This window comes from Herpailurus yagouaroundi, unplaced genomic scaffold (assembly GCF_014898765.1).
Source record: "Herpailurus yagouaroundi ecotype Mexico unplaced genomic scaffold, PumYag 166, whole genome shotgun sequence".
NCBI classification, from domain to species: Eukaryota; Metazoa; Chordata; class Mammalia; order Carnivora; family Felidae; genus Herpailurus; species Herpailurus yagouaroundi.
The window spans coordinates 8620648-8645716 of NW_024412407.1; the positions used below are offsets into that span (position 1 = coordinate 8620648).

General features: G+C 33.0%; 1 protein-coding gene across 1 annotated transcript in view; it reads right to left on the reverse strand.

Annotated features, from left to right (window-relative positions):
• ARID2 (AT-rich interaction domain 2) overlaps window positions 1-25069 on the reverse strand; it is a 169453-nt gene that overhangs the window by 63813 nt on the left and 80571 nt on the right. The window contains exons 3-5 of the mRNA XM_040489031.1: window positions 16468-16601; window positions 11770-11988; window positions 8025-8092 (exon numbers count right to left, since the gene is read on the reverse strand). Of these exons, the coding sequence (XP_040344965.1) occupies window positions 8025-8092; window positions 11770-11988; window positions 16468-16601 (421 nt within the window). The remainder of the gene's footprint in view (window positions 1-8024; window positions 8093-11769; window positions 11989-16467; window positions 16602-25069) is intronic.

Genomic DNA, 25069 nt, shown 5'->3' on the forward strand with positions numbered 1-25069 from the left:
CTGAAAAGCAAACACAAAACAAAACAGGGGCGCCTGGGTGGTTTAGTTGGTCAAGTATCTGACCGGCTCAGGTCATGATCTTGCAGTTCGTGGGCTGGAGCCCCATGTCGGGCTGTGCTGACAGCTTGAAGCCTAAAGCCTGCTTTGGATTCTGTGTCTCCCTCTCTCTCTGCCCTTCCCCTGCTTACTCTCTCTCTCTCTCTCTCTCTCAAAAATATATAAACATTAAAAACAAAAATTAAGGGGCGCCTGGGTGGCTCAGTCGGTTGAGCGGCCGACTTCAGCTCAGGTCAGGATCTTGCGGTCTGTGAGTTCGAGCCCCGCGTCGGGCTCTGTGCTGATAGCTCAGAGCCCGGAGCCCACTTCCGATTCTGTGTCTCCCTCTCTCTCTGCCCCTCCCCTGCTCACCCTCTCTCTCTCAAACATAAATAAACATTTAAAACAAAAACAAACAAACAAACAAAAAAAAACAAAAACAAAAATTAAAACACACACATACAAACCCTCCAAAACAAAACCCAATTTAAAATGCAAAGACAGAGAAAAGAACAGATAATCTTGAAAAGGACAACTAAAATGACAGCAGACTTTGTAAAAAAAAAAAAAATTAATAATAATAATAATAATGATGATGATGATGATAATGGAAGCCAGAAGGCAATGGGACATTTCCTTAGTGATGGAAGAAATGATCTGCCAAACTAAAATCTTTATACAGTGAAATTGCCCTTCAAAAATGAAAACTGAGAAAACTTGTCATCTACAAACCAGCGTGAAAGAAAAATAAATGAAAAGGTAGATGTAGTTTAAATCAAGATAATGAATGAATTACTTAAAAAATGTCTTATGAGGTAAAAATACACATAGAATTAAAATCTAAGACAAAATGTCTAGAAGAGACTTTTGTTCAGGCCATAATGGAGTAACTGGTACTTCAGTAGTCCTCTTCCTATCATAAAACTACTATGTATAAAACAACTGTTTTCAGAGATTGGACAACACAGCAATGCAAAACTAATCACTGAAATAGGGAAAACGAATGAAGTGAGTCCAATGACTGTTCCATAGTTTTACAGGACGCTCTCTCTAGACTACAGCAAAGGGACAATAAATCTAAGAGATCACAGCAAGCTGAGGAAACTGATCAAGGCCAATAGAACTAGAATTTGAGAGCAAATTTGCAAGAAAGAGGAGCAATGAAGAGAAAACTCCATGACTCTGCACAGGACTGCCTTGAATTGATTGATGTTATGACTGAACTCCAAAACACCAGGCCAAAAAAAAAAAAAAAAAAAAATGTAGAGAAAAACTACTGAGGAGCTATACTGGACAATTCACAAAACAGAGAAAACTCATTAAATACCCTGTTAATTCAGTCAAAATCCAAACAAAGCCATGCCTTAGGAATAAGGATAAACTAGTGCTAAAGACTAATTTCTCTCAATCATAACAAAGCTTTAAAACAATCTTCTAAAGGATCAATATGTCACAATCCATATGTCAATTAAAAAGCATGCCAGAACAAAGCCCAAAATCCAAATACTCAATAATGTAACATTCGTAATATCCATATCTAATAAAAAATTGTCTGTACAAAGAAAGTAGGAAACATGATTCATACCTAAGACAAAAATATTTCAACAAAAAACAAATCCAGACGTAATAAAGATAATGGATTTAGCAAGCAGATTTTAAAACATTTTTTAACAAAATTTTAGTTTTTACTAAATATGGGCAAAGATGTAAAGGGAAGTATGAACACAATTAGAAAAATGGGATGTTTTTAAAGACAATCAAATAGAATCTCTAGAGTAGAAAAACATAGTATCTGAAATAAAAAACATGACTAGAGGGGCTAAACATAACAGAAACTATCCATGAAGAACATAGGAAAAGAAGGTCTAAAAACAATGAACAGAACTTCAGTGGCCTGTGGGACAATAAATGGTCTAACATTTGTATGAATATAGTCTGAGAAAAATAAGGGAAAGAAAATATTTCAAGGCATAACTGTCAAAACTTTCCAGATTTCATGAAAAATTACAACCAAAAGAGCTAAATAAATCCCAAGCAAGAAAAGTGCAGAAAACTTCAACAAGGCACATCATAACCAAAATAAAAATTGATGATTAAGCAAACACCTTACAAGCCGTCAGAGAAAACACATCACACACAAGATAATAAGAATAAAACTGACTTCTTGTCAGTAACAAGCAAATCAGATGGCAATGCAACATTACCCTAAAACTACTCAGATAATACCCTAAAAACATGTAATTTTATATTCAGCAAAAACATCTTTCAAACATAAAGGCAAAATAAAATTTTTAGGAAAATAAAAGCTAAGAATCAAAACTCAACCACATCAATAATTTCATAAAGTATAAATAAATGGTCTGAACACATTCATGAAAAGTAATAAATTACAGAAAAACTATAGTGAGGGAAGAGGGGAAAGCAAAACCCAACTATAAGATGTCTATAAGAAACACTGTATATAAAACCATAGATGACAAGCATAAAGACGGAAAAAGATATATCATGAAAATATTAATTATAAGAAAGCTGCTATAGATAAATTATACCAGGGAAGTTACTTCAGAAAATGGGATATTACCAGAGGTCAGAGGAATATTTCATGCTGATAAATAAAAGCTGAATCATCAAGAAAATGTAAAAATCCTGGGGCACCTGGGTGGCTCAGTTGGTTAGGTGACTGACTTCGGCTCAGGTCATGATCTCACAGCTCGTGAGTTTGAGCCCCGCGTCGGTCTCTGTGCTGACAGCTCAGAGCCTGGAACCTACTTCAGATTCTGTGTCTTCCCCTTTCTCTACCCGTCCCCTGCTCATGCTCTGTGTTTCTCTGTCTCTCAATAATAAATAAACGTTAAAAAAATAAAAAAAAAAAGAAAATGTAAAAATCCTAAGTGTATATGCAACTAATAACAGAGGTTCAAAATACAAAAACTGACAGAACTGGGCTGCCTGGGTGGCTCAGTCCATGATCTCACAGTTTGTGAGTTTTGAGCCCTGAATTGAGCTAGCTGCTGTCAGCATACAGCCTGCTTCAGATCCTGTCACCCTCTCTCTCGAAAATGAATAAACACTTAATAAAAACAAAAACAAGAGCAAAAACTGACAGAACTAAAAGGAGACAGAAGCATTCACACTGTCGATAATTTTAACACTCATCTCCCAGGAAATCCTGGAACAATTATGTATAAAAGCAGTAATGATACAAAAATTTTGAACACTGTCAAATACCTTGGCTTGTTATTAATAAATACTGCATTCAACAATAGTAGAGCATACAATGTTTTCAAGTGTGTATGAAACATTCATGAAAACCATATGCTGAGCCATAAAACAAATCCTGGTAAGTTTAAAAGAACTTATATAGACTATGTTCTCTGACAACAATGGAATGAGATAAGAGTAATAACTTTAACAATAATACTAATATTAAAAGCTACTTTGAAAGAAAACACAGTCAGATATTAAACAGCACACTTCTACATAACCCATAAACAAGAAATCATGAAGGACATGAGAAAATATCTTGAACTAAATGATAATGAAAACTCAACATAAGCAAACGTGTGGGATACATCTCCAGCAGTTTATCAGAATTTATAGCTTTATATGCTGACATTAAACAAGAAGGAATGTTTAAAACCAATGGCCTAAGATTCTATTTTAAGAGGTCTGAAAAAGAGCAAAGTAATGTATAACAAGAGCAATATATAGACATCAAAAGTGAGTATATGCAGATGGGAGTGTGTTTTAGTGTCCCTGCATTAACTAAAAAGTGGTAAAAGTACTAATTTACTAAATTAGTAATAATGAAAATTATAATCTTGGGGTGCCTGGTGGCTCAGTCAGTTAAGTGTCCAGCTCTTGATTTCAGCTCTGGTCACGATCTCATGGTTCATGGGTTCGGGCTCTGTGCTGGGCTTTCTGCTGGCAGTGTGGAGCCAGCTTGGGACTCTCATATTCTCTCTCTCCTCCCCCCTCTCTACTCCTCCCCCACTCACATGCTCTGTCTCTCTCCCTCAAAATAAATAAATATCCATTTAAAAAATAATAACTAAATAAAATAAAATTATAATCTCTAGTGTAATCACTAAGAGAACAGAAAAAGTATAAAATACCAAAGTAACAGTATGCAGAATACTGAATAGTAAACAATACTCAGTCAAATCAATTGAAAAAAAAAGTAAGAAAGGAGGAAAGGAAACAAAACCAAACCAAACAGGCAGGACCTATAGAGACCAATTTAATACACTGCATATTTAAACACAATCATATCAAAATTATATTTAACATAAATTGAATAAATGCACAAATTTAAAAACAAAGATTTTCACACTGGGGGGAAGAAAGTCCAAATGTATGTTTTTATATATAAAAAAAATCTAAAATACAAGGATAAATAAGGACAGTTCAAGGCAGATGAACATAAGGGAAGGGAAGCAAAAATAATGTAAAACACAGAGGTAGACAAACCATAAGAGACTCTTAAATACAGAGAACAAACTAAGGGTTGCTGGAGGAGTGCTGGGTGGGGTGATGGGCTAAAGGGGCGAGGGGCATTTAGGAGGACACTTGTTGGGATGAGCACTGTTATATGTAAACGAATTACTAAATTCTATTCCTGAAAATAAATAAAATTAAAGTTACTATTTTTGCATTCTCCCCAAAAGAGAGGTTCAAGGCAAAATATGAGCCATACAAACCACAGCCAAGTGGAAGATGATTTTACAATGATTTAAGACCAAAAAAAGTCGACTTAAAGGTAAAAAAGGTACTTTATATGTTCAGTTGACCAGAAAGATATAACATCTGTAAGTGTGCACTATGTAACAGTCTTGAAATATAAAAACACAGAATTATAGAACTGTAAGGAAAGTCATATCAATAATCACATTAGGTGTTTTTAATATACCTCTCTCCATAAATGAAGAAATAAATGCACAAAAGAGTACTGATATGGAAACAGGAGTATCATGATTAACCATGTTGACCTGACACACATAGAAATTCACATCCAACAACTTCCAAATATGTATTATTTTCAAATGTGAATAGTGTTTATGAAATCTCATTAATGTTAGGCTAACAAATAGTGAAAATATTTCAAAAGTTTAAGATTATACAGATTATACAGATATATAAGATTATTATTTCTGCATAGTGAAATTCAGTTAGATATTAATAAGAAAAAGAAAACCAGAAAAACTTCATGTTTTTGGATATAAAAAACTTCCCTTCAAGAGATGATATTTACAAATGACATATCTGATAAAGGGTTAGTATCCAAAATATGTAAAGAACTTGTAAAACTCAACACCCCAAAACAAATAATCCAATTTAAACATGGGCAAAAAACATTGTTCCAAAGAAAAATGAATAGACATTTTTCCAAAGTAGACACATAGATGGCCAAAAGACACATGAAAAGATGCTCAACATCACTCATCATTAGGAAAATACAAATCAAAACTATAATGACATCTCACCTCACACCTGTCAGAATGGCTAAAATCAACAACACAAACAACAGGTGTTGGCAAGGATGTAGAAAAAGGGAAATCCCCTTGCACTGCTGGTGGGAATACAAACTGGTGCAGTCACTCTGAAAAACAGTATGGCGGCTCCTCAAAAAGTTAAAATAGAACTCCTTATGGTCTAGCAAATTGCACTACTAGGTATATACCCAAAGAATACAAAAATACTAATTCAAAGGGATACATGCAGCCCGATATTTATAGCATTATCTAAAGTAGCCAAATTATGGAAATAGCATCCATCAACTCGTGAATGGATACAGAACAGTGGTCTACCTACCTACCTACCTACCTACACATACAATAGAATACTATTCAGCCATAAAAAAGAATGAATATTGCCCTTTACAACAACATGGATGAAGCTAGAGAATATAATGCTCAGTGAAGTCAGAGAAAGATAGTATCATGATTTCACTCATATGTGAATTTAAGAAAGAAAACAGGGAAAGGAATACAGAGAGAGAGAGAGAGAGGCAAACCAAGAAACAGACTCTTAATGATAGGGAACAAACTAATGGTTACCAGAGGGAAGCTGGGTGGCATGGAGGGTGAAATAGGTGATGGGGATTAAGAAGTACACTTGTGATGAGCACCAGTTGTTATATGGAAGTATTGAATCTCTATACTGTATACCTGAAACCAACATTGCATTGTATGTTACCTAACTGGAATTTTAAATAAAAATTTAAAAAAAATAAAAAGAAGGAAACTTCCCTTCAAAATAATCCATTTAGAGGACATCATAATGAAAATTATAAGATAATTTAAGGTGACCTTTAACGAAAACATGAAATATCAGAATTGGGAGAATAAAATTAAAGGTGTGCTTACAAGGAATTTTATGGCTTTAAATGTATGCATTAAAATGTATGTATTAGAAAAAATAAAAACAAAAATCAATGATCTAAGCACCAGCACAAAATTACAAAATGTGCAATAATTAAACCCAAAGAATACAGTGTACAAAAAGAAAAAGAGCAGAAATTAATGAAAACATGCAAGAGAGGTGATCTAATCATCTTCAACATATTTGTATCTTCTTGATTTCACGGGAGTATACTGACAACCCCCCCCCCCGCCACTCCCCATCGTTGACTGCATAAGTAAATACACCATTTGTGCATCTTACAACTTTAATCACTATTTTTCTGGAGTTAAAGAAATTATCTGCCTAACTACAACCAAAAGGCTTGGCTTTTAATGGGGAGGGGGGGAGAGGGGGGAGGAAAGAATACAGGACTTCGGATAAGCTTGTGAAGTGGGGAATTAATATGCAACTTTGTATCATCGTAAGAAACTGGAAGGTCTAATACCCTCAAATACAGGGAGCAAAAGGGGTTGACGGTCTCTACTTGAGCTCTGAGTTAAAAACAGTTTCCTAAGTATTTCACAACTAGCCTGCTCCACAGCCTCCATAGGTTTGGTTTTATTACAACAGTCATCAGAAAATTTCCAATAAGGAAACTAACATAAAATCAATTTAGACAGCTTTTCTTTTCAGGTCACTGGCAAATGCAAATAAGAAGTGAAGAAATAAACTCTCCATCCAATCTATACAAAAATCCCACAGAAAAGTCTGCTAAAGTTTATAAACTAACATTGTAAAACAAAGGAATAATCCGCCATGAATCAGAGTGACTAGAATGAGTTGCAAGAGGCTTAAGTATTAGAACTGTCAGGTCTGTGTGTTTGTACACATACATTTAATTTTTGATCTACATTTTATATATGTATATATTTAATTTGTACATAATTTGAATATTAATACAATATATTTTAAATATACATTATTTGAATTATTAAAAGCATAAAAGACCAAAAGGGCGAATTTGAAAAAATATAAAGAAAAGTTCTAGAAATTAAAACACAGACACTAGGGGCGCCTGAGTAGCTCGGTTGGTTAAGTGTCCAACTTTGGCTCAGGTCATGATCTCACAGTCTGTGAGTTTGTGCCCCACGTCAGGCTGTGCGGTAACAGCTCAGAGCCTGGAGCCTGCCTCAGATTCTGTGTCTCTTTTTCTCCTCTGCCCCCTCCCAACTCGCATTCTGTCTGTCTCTCTCTCTAAACAAAATATTAAAAAAAAATTAAAAACACAGACACTGAAATAAAATTTAACAAGTAAAATATTAGATACAGCTGAAGAGTGACTAAGTGAACTGAAAAACAACCCTAAGGAAATTAGCTAGAATACTGCTCAGAATCTAGGTATTCTCAGATTTATTGCTGTTGTTATAGATTTATCATGTTCAGAAATCAATGTATAATAAAAACAGAACTTTATTTATTTGCTATTCTAAAGCATTTTTTACTCAATCACAACTTTGCATGGGTATCTGTATGTATTATACTAAGGATTGAAGTATAAATAGTATCTATACAAAATGAGCAGCCATTGATCCTTGGCACTTGGCAACATGAACTTCAAAGGCTCAATATTTTAATTTATGTGTTACCTTAACAAAATCTCTATCAGTCTTCTCCTTCCATTCTTCACCAAATACAGTAGAAAAGGATCCTAAAGCTAAAAGAATAAATAGTATATTCAGTAAAATGGAATTATTCTTTCACTTACTTCCTTAGTATGTAGGTTTAGAAAAAACAGCAAAAGTACATTTACGTATCTTCTTCACTAAAAACTATTTCATAGTAAATGATAGAAAGTCATGATAATCTCTTCTGAAATACAGTTTTTTAAATTACAGAATTTAAAGAAAACTTATCTTTCTACAAACTAAAAATATACAACTCATTTTTATAGTATTTATGCAGACAATGTAGAAAAGAAGAATACTGTAACAGTTACTCTGCATTAGGTTTAATTTGTAGAGGAGAAAAAAAAAAAGTCAAACTAATGCTATTGCTATTAGGTTGCCAGAATTTTTAAATTTAAAATTTTTATATTAATTTCAAAAGTGATTGGGTAATAAATATTTCAAATAGGATAAGGCATTCTTTGGAAGTAATTCCCACAAATAAAATCTCCCCTAAGAAACATACTCAGTACTATAGTTTCTCTACATTTGATAAAGTTGTTTTAGAAGAAAAATCAAATCATGCATTTCAAAACCTTCTTAATAACACCCAACCCTTCAGCTCCCCACAACACAGGTTTAGGCATATAAGAAGATGTTATATCATTTTATTTCTCCTTTATGTTGCTAGCTCATATTATTATCAGTTATGGGAACGGACAATAAAAGCAGTATGATACAAATGTCTGAAATGTGGGACAATAATAAGCATTAAGCCTTTAAAAATTAGGGAAATGTTTTTGGGGCATCTGGATGGCTCAGCCAGTTGAGCGTCTGACTCTTGGTTTTGGCTCAGGTCATGATTTCATAGTTTTGTGAGTTTGAGGCCCATATTGGGCTCTAGGTTGGCAGCACACAGCCTGTTTGGAATTCTCTCTCTCCCTCTTTCCCACTTGCGCTGTCTCTGTCTCCCTCAAAATAAACAAACTAAAAAAATTAAAAAAAAAAAAGGGAAGTGCTTTTATCAACCATAAGATTAATTCTTTAATGAAAGCTACTGCTTTTGGAACACAGAAAGAAAACTATATAGTGGCAATAGTTAACAGAAAAGCTAGTTTTGTGAACATAATTCTTTAAAAAACAAAAGTAAGCATCCTTAATGGATATGTTGTGATCAGCATATACATTTTCTGTTGTAAAAAGATTTATTGAATCTTTGTATTCTTATTATGCCTTAGACCTAACATTTCCTTAATAGTGAGTTAAGCAAAAGTTTGTTAAGTATTTAAAGTAAGAATTTTCATTTAAACCTACTAAAGAGGATGAATAAATTTTAACATAAGTTTATCAATTAATTTCAATATTGATAATAGGGTCATGAAGAAATAACAGAATAGATGTGAAAGTTTTTAATAAGTAAATAAACTACAATGACCTAAGGAAGAATTTCATAAAATATCACACTTACATATAAAATAGCCACTTAATTAGAAAAATGAAGCCCACATACCACTAAAGAGAAATAAGATTTTGTTTGTCCTGAAAAAACCTTATAAAGAAAAACTTCACTGGGAAAAGAATACTAGATGGAAATATAAGATGGAAAAATTACATTTAGTCAAATAGAATTTTTATTATATTCTTCAAACATACCAAAAATATAAACATTCTACATTTTCTAAAGGAAGTGTCATGTATATTTATCTTATTAAAATCCCATGCCCTAAAAATAAATCAAACTGCTCAAAAGCCTAACCAAATCAAATATATTCATAATCCTCAGAGATCTAATGTAAAATCACTGCTTTAAGTATAGTGTCTTCATAAAGTCCCCAAGTACTCTGAACTCTAAACTTCTGACTGTTGGTATGATAGTAATATTCCTTAAATATCATTTGCTAGATTATTAGTTTTTGATTGCTATACTGCATAAGATAAATAAAAGTGACTAAAAAATGCATAAAGGGGGCGCCTGGGTGGCGCAGTCGGTTAAGCGTCCGACTTCAGCCAGGTCACGATCTCGCGGTCCGTGAGTTCCAGCCCCGCGTCAGGCTCTGGGCTGATGGCTCAGAGCCTGGAGCCTGTTTCCGATTCTGTGTCTCCCTCTCTCTCTGCCCCTGCCCCGTTCATGCTCTGTCTCTCTCTGTCCCAAAAATAAATAAACGTTGAAAAAAAAATGCATGAAGATAAACTAGGTCTTAAGAATGTCAGACCTCAGTAAAGCAAAACTGTTAAGATAACTTTTATTGTATATACACATGTAATCCTATTCATTGATTAAATGGTCAAGATGTCACTAAAATTATTCTGGTTTGAGAATATTTTTTCTAAAAACTTCATTTTAAGGTTTCTAAATGTGAAAATTTTAAACTTTATTCCATTTAAATGCTGAAATGTCCTTAAAAGACCAAAACAAAATATTAGGAACCATAAAACATGAAAGTGAGACAGAAATCCACCAAATTTATCTCTCCAAAGCTATAATTCAAACTGAGAAGTACTTTGTTCCTCCCTCATATAACCAACAAGACTTTCAGGCAGGGTAAAAAACTAATTTCACTTTTGTTTAAACATTTCAAAATTGCCTTCATACAACCTTAAGTACCTGACAAATTCTAAGGTATCCTACTACTTACTTAGTCCCAAATAAAATTATGTTTGAAAAGTATACTACTTGACCCAAATTGCAGAAAAATGAACTTATTTGCAAACATGTTACTATTTAAGGATAAAAACAATAATAGTCACAAATCTATAAAATACTATAAGAAATTCTCTCTCAAACTGTGTCTACTGTGCTATACATAGTGCCGATATGATAAAATAATTTCAATATATCAATACCTTACCTTTTTTTTTTTTTCCTCATGTATCTGAGTTGTTGGGAAAGACATTATGCAAAGTTTGGTCTTGAACAGCTGAGTCCCTTCCCGAGGGGATAAATTAAATCCCTCTCTCCACGTAACTATGTGCACCCAGAATTTCCTTTTGATTCATGCTATCTACCCTATTTGGGATTACCCCCATACCTTACCCATTAGTAGTTTATACTGCTGGCAAAAGAGGTTACAATGGAGTTAAAATAGAAGGAGGGTTGAGAAGAAAAAATTTTACATCAATAACATTCAGCCAACATAGATATTTTAAAAAGAAAAACCATGAGTGGAAAAATTTCGAAACATATTTTCTAAATCTCTATTAAACTACAATTAGAGAAATGAGCAATTTAGTCTTAAGAGTAACCTAGATTTATAGAACATATATAATTTAACTTATGAAAATCTTTGGTGAGCAAATCCTATAAGTAAAAAGGACATGGAATATTTGGTAACTCTTATTTTATTTAGGCAGCAAATTTAAATACATTGACCTAAACTTTTAACTAAAAATAATAACACACACTGCAAAAAAAAAATTTCTTGCAGGTCCCAGTCTTTTCTATCAGGATTTTGTATCAAACAATCTTCTAACATCAAGAAACCCATATTATTACCCTAAGAAAAACCCAGGATTTTTATTGCAAAAGTTCTAGTGAGGTAATTACTATTCAAATATTTAAAGTTAAAAAAACAAATATTCATTTTCTTAAATAGCACATTTAATATAATAAAAGCAAATAAAGAATGCTATAATACTAATAAAAAGTACTTTTCTCCTTAAAAACCTTTTTAAAAATCCTTAAGACCTTTATAGACTGATCATACAATAGGTTCAGCTTAAAACTTACTGTCGTCAAACACCCCGGCATTAGCAAGTAATAAAGTGATGATTTTAGGGTCTTTTTCGAGTTGCATGACGTGCTTGCTTTCATTTGATAGAAGAGTGCATACATTAATAGCAAAGTCCACTTCATTTGGGAGTCCAGATAACAGTGAAAGCACCAATTTATTATAATCATTTGGCGAATTGAAGTCCATAGATAGCCCATAACTTTGACGCAGATAATCTAAGACAAAAGCAAAAACACCTTAAGTATATCAAGGATTAGAAACCATTGTGGTTAATATCTTGCAAATACAAGACAGAGGCTTGTTTTCTTTTATGAAATTTAAATTGAGTAGAAGGTTAAAGAGTTCAACTTCCTAAACTTAAGTGAAAATTACATTCTTCAAAAAGTATTAAAATACAAAAAATGTACTATATCCTCTTGGATATCATTACCAAATTATTATTGTATCATTATTTAAATTTACCTACTCGGTACTTTTTACTCCTGCACTTCAAGAATCTATTTCTAATTCTTATACACTACTAAGCCAGGGACACTGATTCTTTTGAAATTTTGACAATATCATGATTTTAGACACATTGTCTACCTTCTTTACCTAACTATAGGAGAATTATTACTTTTTTGGTCAGATTTATCACAATAATTAACACAGTAAAATTCATGCTTTTTAGTTCTATGAGTTTTGACAAATGAAGTCTTTTAACCACAACCACAATGAAGATACAGAATATTGCCATCACCCACAAAAGTTTCTTTATACTCTTTTGCAGTTAAGCCCCTTTTCTAACCACAGACAACCACTGATCTACTTTCTGTTCCTATACATTTTTATTTCAAAATTCCAAATAAATGGAATTATATAGTATGTAATCTTTTATGTCTGACTTCATTCATTTAGCAAAATGCTTTTGAGATTAATATCCATATTGAGGTATATATTAGTAGTCTGTTTTTAATGCTATAGTGTGGGCATAACACAATTTGTTTATTCATTCCCTAGTTGAATGACATTTGAACTGTTTTCAGTTTTTGGCACTTATGAATACAGTTGCTATAAACATTCACATATTCGTACAGAAATATTTTTTCACTTCTCTTGCATTGCTGGGCCATATATAAGTGTATGTTTAACTTGGTAAGAAACTGTGAGGCTGCTTCCAAAGTGGCTTATAACATCTTGCATTTCCAGAAGCAATCCAGAGTCCTGTTGCTCTGCATCCCTGTCAGCATTTTAATATCGTCAGTTTTAAATAATCTGAATGTGAGTTATTTATCAAGTATTTGTTTTATATTTTTTCCCAAACAGTGGCCTATCTTTTCAGTTTCTTAACAGTGTCTTTGAAGAGTGTAAGTTCTTCATTTTGATGAAGTGTGATTTATAACTTTTTACCTTTATGGTTCACGATTTTGTATCCTAAGAAATCTTTGCCTAATCCAAGGTAACTAAGATTTTCTGTAGGACAATTAATTCAAAACATCTTCAAAACTTTGAAGGTAGGAAAGATGGACTTACAGTAACATATAATCATAATATATAAGAAAATGTCAGTTTAGGCCTTGGTAGCTATGTCCTCAGACATATGCTCCAAATACATTTTCACATAAAGATATTAACTAGTTAATGGGAAGAGGTAAGAAAACAAGAAATAGAAAACTTCCAGATGAGACATTTCAGAAACACATGAATTTTTTAAAGGATTTTTTTTCAACCTTGCTAAATGAAATGCAAATAGAAATCTATTGTCATAACATGCCACAGAAGAAAATCATATAGGTAAGAAATTTCTTTATTTCCCACTGTAGACAGCTGAGGCAGCACCTCTTCAATTCTAAAATATTCTAGGAATTTCTCCAATAATATAATAGCAAAGAAGGGCCACAACAGAGTTACAGATTACTAAGACAGATTCTTTACAATATTTAAAATTGAATAATACATTGTTTATTTTCTACAATCCTGATAAATGAAATTTCTAATAACAACATAAGATAAACATAAAATCTGGAGAAAAGGTAACAAAACTTCTGTGAATATAGGAACAGATTAAGCTATTCCTGTCATACACGAATTGATGATGAGATGCCAAGTTTTAGGAATAGTTTTTAGCTTCCATGAAACTTTTGGGCAAATCTCTTGAATAGAAAAGAATTGGGAACCCAACTCAACATCTGTCACAGTCTTGTTTATGTGCTTTCAATATGACCTCAGAATTGTTGGCGTTTGCTACTGGACAATGACAGATGCTGACACTCAATTCTGTTCATCCTTACCTGAGTGACTTTGTCAAACACATCTCCAAATAAAATAAAATAAAAAAATATGATATTAACAAAAGTCCTTTAATTGTATCAGGCTTGGTAAAGATTTCTAACATAATGTAGGAGAAAATGTTTCTAAGATTTTAAGATCTTCTCTCCCTTCCCTTCCCCAAGGAAATAGGATTTGAACAGCTATAATTTTACAATTGATATAGGATTAGAAATTTATTTTCAACATTCTTGACTCAAAGTTTACACAAACAGATCACTGCTGACAAACTTATAACAAGTATAAGTAAAACTGCACTCCATATCAAATGTCCTAGGGCTACGGCCAATTGAAATTTCTTAATTCAAAATATTGTTTAAGAATAGCTTTTTTAAATATCAACAATTTAAGTGTCTCTAGATAAATATATTGATCCAAATACATTTGTCCAAACCTACATAGAAAGTACGGCCGTATGATCAAAGAGGTAGACACAAATCTTCTATAGGTTCTAACTAAAATTTCCTAGAGATTCTTAATCTACCAGCAGGTAATTTTAATTTGGTCTTTACTTAAAACACACCGATACAAACACAAATTGACAGCTATGAAGCTTACTCTATTTACCTTAATGACACTTGAAAAGAATCTTAAAAGAATTTGTTTGTATAATGATAATTGTGTTAATTTTCAGAACACTGTCATAATGTTGCTATGCCTACTCCTAAAAACAACACCTTCAAATTCATAAATGCTGCCCTGAAATACTATCTCTTTCAGTTTGAATTAGGTATGTTGTAGTTTGATGTTCCCTAGCAATTCTTACTTCCTTTCCTTTCCTGAGTCCCCAGTCTTGATTTTGTCAAATATGCTACATGTTACATAACTACTCAGATTCTACTTTTAAAAGAGACAACACATATATGACAGCATATCAGAAAGAAGTTATTTTAACGAAGTTAAGCAATTCTGTCATTCTCTTAACTTGTATAGATCTATCAATGGCTTTCACTAGGCTTCTGAAATACCAGAAATATTTCACATCTTTTTTTCTTGGGGTCATTAGTTTAACTAGGAGAGGAAAAAAAAGAAAAAGAAACACCAGATCCAGAAAAAAATTCATTTTAAGCAAGAACAAAAGTAGAAATGGGTCAATACGGGTAGCTGTAAAAGCAGACACCAAACTCTATTTAAGTTACAAGAATGGACAGTTCTGCTATTGCTGTAATATAGGAACCATGCAGTTATATACAGTTGAAATGGTCTTAAAGGTCATTAATATAATGTCTCATTCAATGTAGGAATACCCTTTATAGTAGCCTTGAATAAAATAATGGTCATTAGCCCTTTTTAGGAATAGAGAGTATATCACCTAACAAGTCACCCCATTTTATCAGCTTAAAGTATTTTCAAGATTTTCTACATGGTGACTTAAAATATTCTCCTTTAAACTTGGCTCTTGAGGTAATTAACTACTTAATAAACATAAAGTGAGGTTTGGTTTGTACTCATCACCACCAAACCCTGCCCCCATTATACAAAAGCATCATAATGATGAAGCCTCTTCTAATAATGATCAGATTCTAGAAGATTCTGTGTCTTACTGAACAGGGAAGAAATACAGAGTGAAATTCAACATGAAAGAATATTAGAAAATAGATAATGGAAAATAAAATCAGTGATACTGACACAATGAGAGAGCTTAATGATTATCTAGAAGAGACTGGGACTAGCACTAATGAAGAAAATAAATATCTAAAAAACTGTGTACTTTGTCAATAATATACCCTTGAAAAAAAATACCTCCTCTTTTTTTAGGCCAAATGTTGGTGACTGAAGAAAAGAGATGCTTCATCTCTTCAGAGTTCTTTTCCTAGTCATCATGGTCCCAACACCCAAACTCCAAATACTGGAACCCCCATCTACTCTGACTTAATAACCTCTTTCTTAGACTTTCAACCTGATTATTTCCAATTTGAGTCCTGCTCTTTTTAGCCGCAGATTCCTCTATAGCCATTTTAAGAATGACTTAAATGGAAAAAAAAAATCTTATCCTTGGTACCATGGAAAAAAATACATAGTTAGAAATATTTCTGAGGAATTCTGAGACTGGAAATTACAGTAATTGTAGAAAATCTAGTAGACGCTATCTAAGTATTCTTGGCCTTCCTAATCCTAGGAACTTCTCATTTTCGTGACTATTCAGATTAAACTGACCATTAGTCGAAAAGGAAAAAAAAAAAGGAAAAAACTTCACTTGAAAGTATGGGTATTTCTAATTCTGAAAATTCCTGCAACTAAAAATCTTATACAGCCTATTACAGAAAGGACCCTTATATCAATTAGATGTGGATCTTTGAAAGTTGCACATGCAAAGTAAAGGATTAATTCATTGGATCATGTCTATTTTCCTAATTCAAAACTGTACAATTTCCAATGATATTTACCTGATACACTGTGTTGCTGGTAATTGTAGGAAGATGGAATTGCACCAATAGGAAGCTGTGGCTTTGGATTGCCTGGTGGTACCTCATCATCATCCTCCCCAAAATGATGAACTTTCTCGTATTTTTCTAGGTAACTGAAATAGAAAAACACAGCAGAGTTTTACAAATAGGTTTACATCTTATTTTTTAACTCCTACCTACCACATGATCTGTTTTCCTTCCCTAGAGGCCCTAAATTAAAAAAAAAAAAAAAAAAAAAAAGATACCACAAGCCTCTTAAACAGTCACATCAACTGTGATACTGCAATCGTTCTAAAGTGTTTTTATATTTTCTCCCTGGTGCTCTAGTGGCTAGGATTTAAAAAAAAAAAAAAAGTGTTTTTATATTTTCAGAAAAGACCACTCCACTACTCAAATAAAAATACAAAAGTAGGTAATATCAAAGGACAAACACATGTACATGAATGGGAGAACATATCATTTACCAATTAAAAAAAAAATTAACCACGGTCATTTAAAAGCCAAGAGAAAATGAGAAGATTCTCTAACCTTGGTCTCCCCTAATCTCACTCACCGGAGATAATCACTAACCAGGTTCACGTGGTTACTGGAGTATATTTTCTGTGCAAAATTTTATTTAACAGTATGTTTTAGAGATCTAAGTATGTCAATACATTAGAACTACTTCAGTTTCTTCTTAACAGCTGTATAATATTTGATCCTCTTCATATATCATAACCTAATTAGATCTCTAGTGATACATTTAGCTACTTTCAGTTTGTTTTCTGCTATTACAAATCATGCAGCAGGAATAAGCTTAATCTGTTTGAATTTTTTTTGTGCAAATTTGTTTGAATATTTTCCTCTAGATAGGCATTGGAAACGATATGCCCATTCTAAATAAATTCCCATCTAAAAGTGATGGCCTAATATATTTTAACTAACTTATAAGATAGTTCCTGTATCCCCTGCTGTATTATCATTACTGGGTATGATTAATCCTCTTGATGTTAATTAGAATTAAATTTCCAAAATTCTCAATCTATCATCACCTACCAGTTTATAATAAGATTCCCAGGTAAGCTTTTTAAATGGGGAAACAATTGGTCAAATCCCTGCCAAATACAATGCTGCAGCTAACAAACTTGCTACTGTACTTCACAAATAAGGTGAACTGATTAATACAGTAACTTAAATTTACTACAGAAAAGTTCTAGATGTGATTATTTTATGGATCACCCCTTTTACCATTCCTGATCCAAGCAGATACTAAGTTCATTAGTAGACATTTTCAAAGTCCTATAGCTACCTACCCTTTGCTTTTTAGTTACAGACAGCTGAGATGAGGAAGGGGATTATCAATGAAGATATAGGATGATCTCAGAAGTATTATTTTGAGTACCAAAACTTAACTTTCAAGGTGGGATAAATGGAAACTATAATTTTACAAATATGAAACACGGAAAATCATTACCATTCCTTATTTTCCCCTTTCAGTCTTATAAGGCACAGTAATTCACATCTTTGAGCCTGAAAAGGAATTAAAATGTCCCTTCCTTTTCCTTCTAAGTTCCCCATATAAGCTCAATTTGAACAAGAACTCGTTCCTAGCTGGCAGTTTGATAACTAATGGATCCAACACTTTTCTGCTGGAGATACAGCCGACTAAAGCAGAGACGTGTGTGCAGATACAACCCTTGGGCATTGAGAAGAGTATGCAGCTGCATACATTTCATCCTGACCCTGGGGATGTCCGCGGCAGATAGATTTACAGTCTAAAAACATAAAACAAAAGGATGATTAAAAAGAAGCAGTCTCTCTCCAGGACAGACCCACAATGGACTTAAATAGGTAAATAAATCAAGCCTATTCTTTTTGAATTTTTAATGCAAATATCATAAAAAGAAGAGTATATATAAATTTAGACACAAACAGCTGCTCAAAAATTATGTGACATATTTTCTGCAAATGAAGGATTATCTACACTCAGGTAATAGTATTGATAGAGGTATTTTAGAGAGTATAGTCTTTCAGAATTGATTGAACTCTTTGTGGAATGGTTAAACACAAACTCAAATATCTTCATTAAATAATTTGTATCTAACTATAATCAAAATAACAATAAAGATGTAGAATTTTTTAAGTTTATTTTGAGAGAGAAAGAGAGAGAGAGAGCACAAGCAGGGGAAAGGCAGAGAGAGACGGAGAGAGAGAATCCAAGCAGGCTCGGCACAAAGCTCGATCCCGCAAGTGACCTTGAGATTCCATGGGGCTCGATTCCATGAATTCTGAGATCATGACCTCAGCTGAAATCAAGAGTTGGGTGCTCAACCAACTGAGCCACCCAGGCACCCCACAGACAAAGAATTTTAAGATCAAAATCTTCCATTAATATGTTTAAGATACTCTTTATAAATCTGTTATAACTGAACACAGCAGATTTGAAATTTGGGCTTGTTTTTTTTTTTTTTTTTATACCCAAACTGTGGTGCAAGCTAGGAGTGCCTGACAACAACACAAGCACTATATACTCATAATAAATGGTGTATTCTATACATAAAACCTTTTATAACTCAAATTTTCTTAAAATGTTAAAAATATGACCTCTGTCTGGTCCCTTGACACATTCCTCCAGATTCTTTATATAATTTCAATCCCCAAAAATCTATGCTTTAGGCAAGTTGTTATGATTTTTGAAATTTTTATTTTCCTGGCTTGAGGGCCAGTACTTGTTCTCACTGTTATGATTAAATATTTCCAACTAAAACTCAACCTCTCTTAGTTCAACCAAGGTTTTGGCACCCAGTTTTGATCTCTTGTCTCTCACAATAAACAAGCACAAAGTCTTTTGGCTTTTCAAAGAGTTATATACTTCTAAAAAGTAAAAAGTAATAACAGATAAGAGAAAGCTGCTAAAATACAGAGTTACATTTCAAAGTCTAAGTTTTCTAATTTAATTCTCTATCATGACTTAGAGCTTATACACTAACAGATATTTTGTGTTCACTCATTAAACTATAAATGCTAGACTGCACATTTCACTCTTTCTTCTCAAACTCAATGACATCACTTTGAATAGTTAATATATGAATCAAACCAGTATTTACTACATTTCTATGGTAATCTGCCTAGCACACTACATATTTTAAGTTTATTTATTTATTTATTTATTTTGAGAGACAGAGAGAGAGAGCACATGAGCTGAGGAAGGCCAGAGAGAGAGACAGAGTGAGAGAGAAAGAGAGGGAGAGAGAATCTCAAGCAGTCTCCACACTCAGTGCAGAGTGCCATGCAGGGCTTGAACTCACGAACTGTGAGATCATGCCCTGAGCAGAAATCAAGAGGGGGACACTTAAGCAACTGAGCCACCCAGGTGCCCATACACTACATATTTAACTCAAGACTGGTAAAATATTGAAATCCAGATAGGAAAAGATTCAACTGGGATGAGTTTTATCTTCTTTTTCTTCAACTTGGCATTAATTTATTTTATAGTAGATTCTATATCACAGGTTACAGACTCAGAGGAAGGCAAATATGAAAAGTTGGCATGTAATACAGAAATTGTTTTAAATGGCACTGTTAATTAAAAGCCTTAATAAGTGTGACCAATCCCAATACAATGCAGGGGGGAGTGTTAAGAGTCCATTTAATATAGAATCAAATAAGAGCACCTAGGTGGCTCAGTCAGTTGAGTGTCCATCTCTTGATTTCATCTCAGGTTGTGATCCCAGGGTTGTGGGACTGAGCTGCACCTTGAGCTCCATGCTAAGTGTGAATTCTGGTTAAAATTCTCTCTCTCTTTGTTTCTCCCCATTCTCTGCCCCTCTCTCCTGTTCCTGCCCTCTCTCTCTTAAAAAACAAAAACAACAACAAAAAACCCCGCATCAAATAATATGCATGGCTTTATCATGAATGTGGGAAAATTTAACCTCTTGCAATATTTGACAGATTAAGTACATTAAAAAAATAAATTAGGTTTACAAGATTTGAGTATAATCGCCACTAAGATTGATTTATTAGACATACAATGATTTTCTTTTCAAAACTCCATGGAAATGATAAAACTGATATGTATCAATTCACACAGAAAATTATAGTAAATTTAAGATTAAATATTATATATGGCACATTCTTTAACCATAAAGCAATTCAAAGAAAGTTTTTTCTAAGAAGGAAATTAACCTCTTGGAAAATTAAAAATAACTTTCATGACGTAAAATTCCAAACCTATATGCAATTATCTTCACGATCCTCTTCTAGATTATTTTAAAGCAATTCTCAGATATCATATAATTTCATCTGTACATATTTTGGTAGAGTTCTTGGAGATTAAAATCAACATTAATAACAACAATCAAGAAAAACTCTTGAGTATTCTTGGATGAAGGAAAAAAATCAAATGGATATGATTAGGAACACTTCTATGTAACAATTTTTTGAAATGGTTTTAGTTAAAGATGACAGTTCAAGGACCCATAGTCATCTCTTCCCTTAAATCTAATTGCAATGACCTATAAAGAATAAAAATAGAGGAATACAGCATTATTTGTAAGTTAATAACTTTTAGAATTTCTGGTCCCTTAAAAGCAACTTCAAGGATCCACAAGACTAACTTGCAAAACATATGAGAGAGTAATGTGATCTAGTGGAAAGTGGATGAGATCCTAGGCCAGAACACATAAAAGGCAAGTACAGTTTGGATTTCCTTCAACCACTAAGGGATTAATAGAAAGTGAAGGTGTGTCTGACAATGGGATCTAGAGACTGTCAATTATTTAAAAAGAACTTACAGAAAGGTGGGTTGAACTCAGTGGTTGTTCAGGGAGGCAAAGTCATTTATAAACTTCACCTTTGAGGTTCTTTGTCAAAATACACCCGAAGACCCCAGGAGTGTGGGGCACCTATGAAAAGTACCAGCATGGACAGACTGTCATTAAGTATCAACAGGTATTGGATCTCTACTGATGTGCTCTATAAATACACCAGGCACAAAATCAAGTGTGGTGGCTTTGGAAACCATAAAGATAATGAAATTTCTTTGCCCAGGATTATTCTCCCAAAAAGGGGGCATGAAAGAGTAGGTATGACAATGTAGAAGATAACCTGGGTAATGTAGAAGGCAAGCCTGAGAAACTGTTCCACATGGAAAAGAAAAGAACTAATGAAACTCATGGATAAAAATGAGATACTTACGATAAACAGGAGACCAAACATAGATCAAAAAAACCCTAACAAACAAAACACCTGGTGGTCCTCCAGGAAAGACTAGAGTAAAGGGAACAGAAGTGATAATCACTGTCATCATAAAATAATTTCTTTAGCTAAAATGTGTAATATGTACATCAAAAAGCTCCCTGGAGCTGGGATATGAGGGCACATGGTTCACCAGGCAAAATTAATGAAAAGGGAAAAACAATTAGACATAACCCGATAAAAGATTTAAGTTTCAAAGATAAAGATTACTAGGAGTATTCGGAATCACTGCCATTACCCAAAAGTTAATAGAACAGTCAACTAGACTTTGGCTTCTCTTCAAAATTAATTGTAGAAGATAATAAGCAAATATTAGAGTTCTGAGGAGGAAAGTTATTTCACAAGAAATCCCTACCCAATCATGTTGTTCAACTAAGACAACAGAAATTCATTTTCGTATATATAAAGACTCAGAATAAAGCAATATAGCTCTTTAGGAAAAAACACACACCCACACACACACAAATAAGTACAACTGACCCCTGAGCAACAGAGGGGTTAAAGGCACCAATGCCCACACAGTCTAAATCTGCATTATAACTTCTGACTTCCCTCAAACTTAATTACTATAGCCCACTGACCAGAAGCCTCCCCGGTAATGTAAACAATAAGTTGACACACATTTTGTATTTATGTTACATATTGTATTCCTATAATAACATAAGCTAGAGAAAATAATAAGGAAGAGGAAATACATATATAATACTGTATTGTACAAAAGATCCACATATAAGTGGACCTGTGCAGCTCAAATCACGTTGTCCAAGGGTTAACTACACTCTAATGGATAGATGAATCAAAATTAACAAATGGTTAAAAAAACAATAGAGATGAATGATAACCTACACAGAAACTATTTAAGATATTAGTATCATTCATAACTATTATATTTCAAAAGAGAATTCAAATGCCATTGGTAATTATGAAAGGAGAACCTAAAAAATGTAAAACTTTTAAAATAATTTGAAAAAATATGCCTGATACAAAGTTTAAGAACTTGAAAAGAGAAAGAAGCAGTGATAGAAAACATAATACTGTTTATACAGAATAAATTTATACAGAATAAGTGAAAAAATGGATTTATTTTCATAGTTAAAATTAAGGAAAATATGTTCTTTGCTGTGTTTCTCATTTTTTTTCAAGTGTTTAACAGCATAATTAAAATCAGACTAATTACTGGAGCACCTGGGTGGCTCAGTCGGTTAGGGGTCTAACTCTTGGTTTCGGCTCAGGTCATGATCTCAAGGTTTGTGAAACCGAGCCTGCATCAGGCTCTGCATGGATGGCACAGAGTCTGCTTGGGATTCTCTCTCTTCCTCTCTCTGCTCCTCCCTCACTTGTGCTCTCTCTCTCTCTCAAAATAAATAAATAAACTTAAAAAAAAAAACTGTTAGCAATCCAAATATTCATTAATGGTAGTATAAATAAAAACACTGTGGCACATTCATGCAGTGAAATATTATATGGCAATGAAAATTAGTAAGCTAACATGGATGGATTCAAATGGCCATCAATAATTTGTTAAGTAAAAAAAATAATTTCCAAAGATTATATAATTCCACTTATACAAAGAGCATAAACAAGCAAAAAAATTTTTAATATAATTTTTAGCAATAGACAAGTGGGTGCTAACACCACAAAGAAAAGCCATATAACAATTATCACTTAGAAAAGAAGCGAGGGTTTACCCCTTAAGAGAGAAATGCAATCAAGAAACACAAGCAACTTCAAAGGTATTAGTAGAGGTTTTGTTGTTGTTCTTATTTTGGTGTAAACCTGTATATATTAAGCTTGTGTTTATATTTCACAATTAAAAAATTTTTTAAATCAGAAAAAAAGTACAGTTATTTCAAACTTTCAAATAAAACAAGTATTCCCATTGCTATATAAAATGTTTCCAGTTATAGAAAAAGATTAGAAGCTTTCCGAAAACTGTAATCTAGCAAAATTTGACAAACGTCATAAAAACTGCAGTTAAAAAAAGATTACATATATAAATACTGGAAAAAATAATCTATTAATATATATGAAACACACTCAAGAAAAGATTTTATTATAGAAATCCAGTAATAGTTCAGTATTAAAAATTTTTTTAATGTCAAACTCACTTATAGATCAAAGGAAAAAAATGGTATTATCTAAACAAAGGATGCCAAAGGTTATTATGCTTCATTTAAAAAATAATAATTAATGAAGAATTCTAGAATACTGCTACTTTTGGATCTCTCATATGGCCTTTCATTGTGACATTCATAGCAAAGAATTTCCAATCTACCTCCTTTATCAATACAAGCTTCCTCAGAATATCATACCTCAACCCGATGCAGGTACTTGCTTCTGTAGAAGAGTACCCTTCAAAATGGGGCACACACACAAAATACTCCAATAGGGAAAGATATTTCACTTAGGAATCCACACTGTCTTCTCCCTCCCTCACTCCCATTATCAGGCAGTCCAGATGTTACTCATTTGATGTGAGACAATGTGGAGGGGCTAAGAGTGGAATCCTCATTCATTCATTAGCTTTTGACCAGTGGAACCTTAACTATATGTACTAATAACGTCTATGTATGCCCAGGTTAAGGGGATTTAAAGATAATATTATCTAATTTTAGTTAAACTATCTCTCACAAAAAAGTTTAAATTTCTTCAAAGAAGTCAGTTTGAATAATGCAAGCAAAATAAAACAAGAAAAGGCAAAACTGACACCTCTAACATGAGCTCATCGTCAACAATACTGTGAAGTAGAAACAACAGCAATGCGATCCAATATAAAAGAAGTAGGCCAAAAGATTTCTAAAATTATATTAAAAACAAATACCCTAACTGTGGATTTTCATGCCCTAACAATGATGATGGACCTTGCCCTACGTTACTATTACAGTTTTATGTTACTGACGGTTTCCAAGATGTTTAAAACTAAGTATCCAGAATTTGAAGACAAACCTCTACATTTTTCTCAGTAGTATTTTCAAGTCACTGAAACTTAATCAAAACTATTAAAAATTTAAAAATAAATTTTATTTCAAGCAAGTGTATTGATAAATATTTATAAGAGCCTTTCAACGGCCAAAATCGGTATCACTGGGAAAACATATCTTTATTTTCTCATGACAAAGATGGCTAAATTAATACATGGAAAATATGGCAACAAAACAAATATTGTTGGAAAACGGTAAGAAAACACTACTGAGGAGTTGAAAAAACAAGGATTAGAGCAAATTATACTGTGTGGGAGGTTTCCTGTATAGCTGAATTCAACTACAGATGTTTCTAACATATCTGAGCTTGTAAGTATTTACTAGAGTCTCTTCCAAAGATGAAATTTGCGAAGAACTACTTTGGG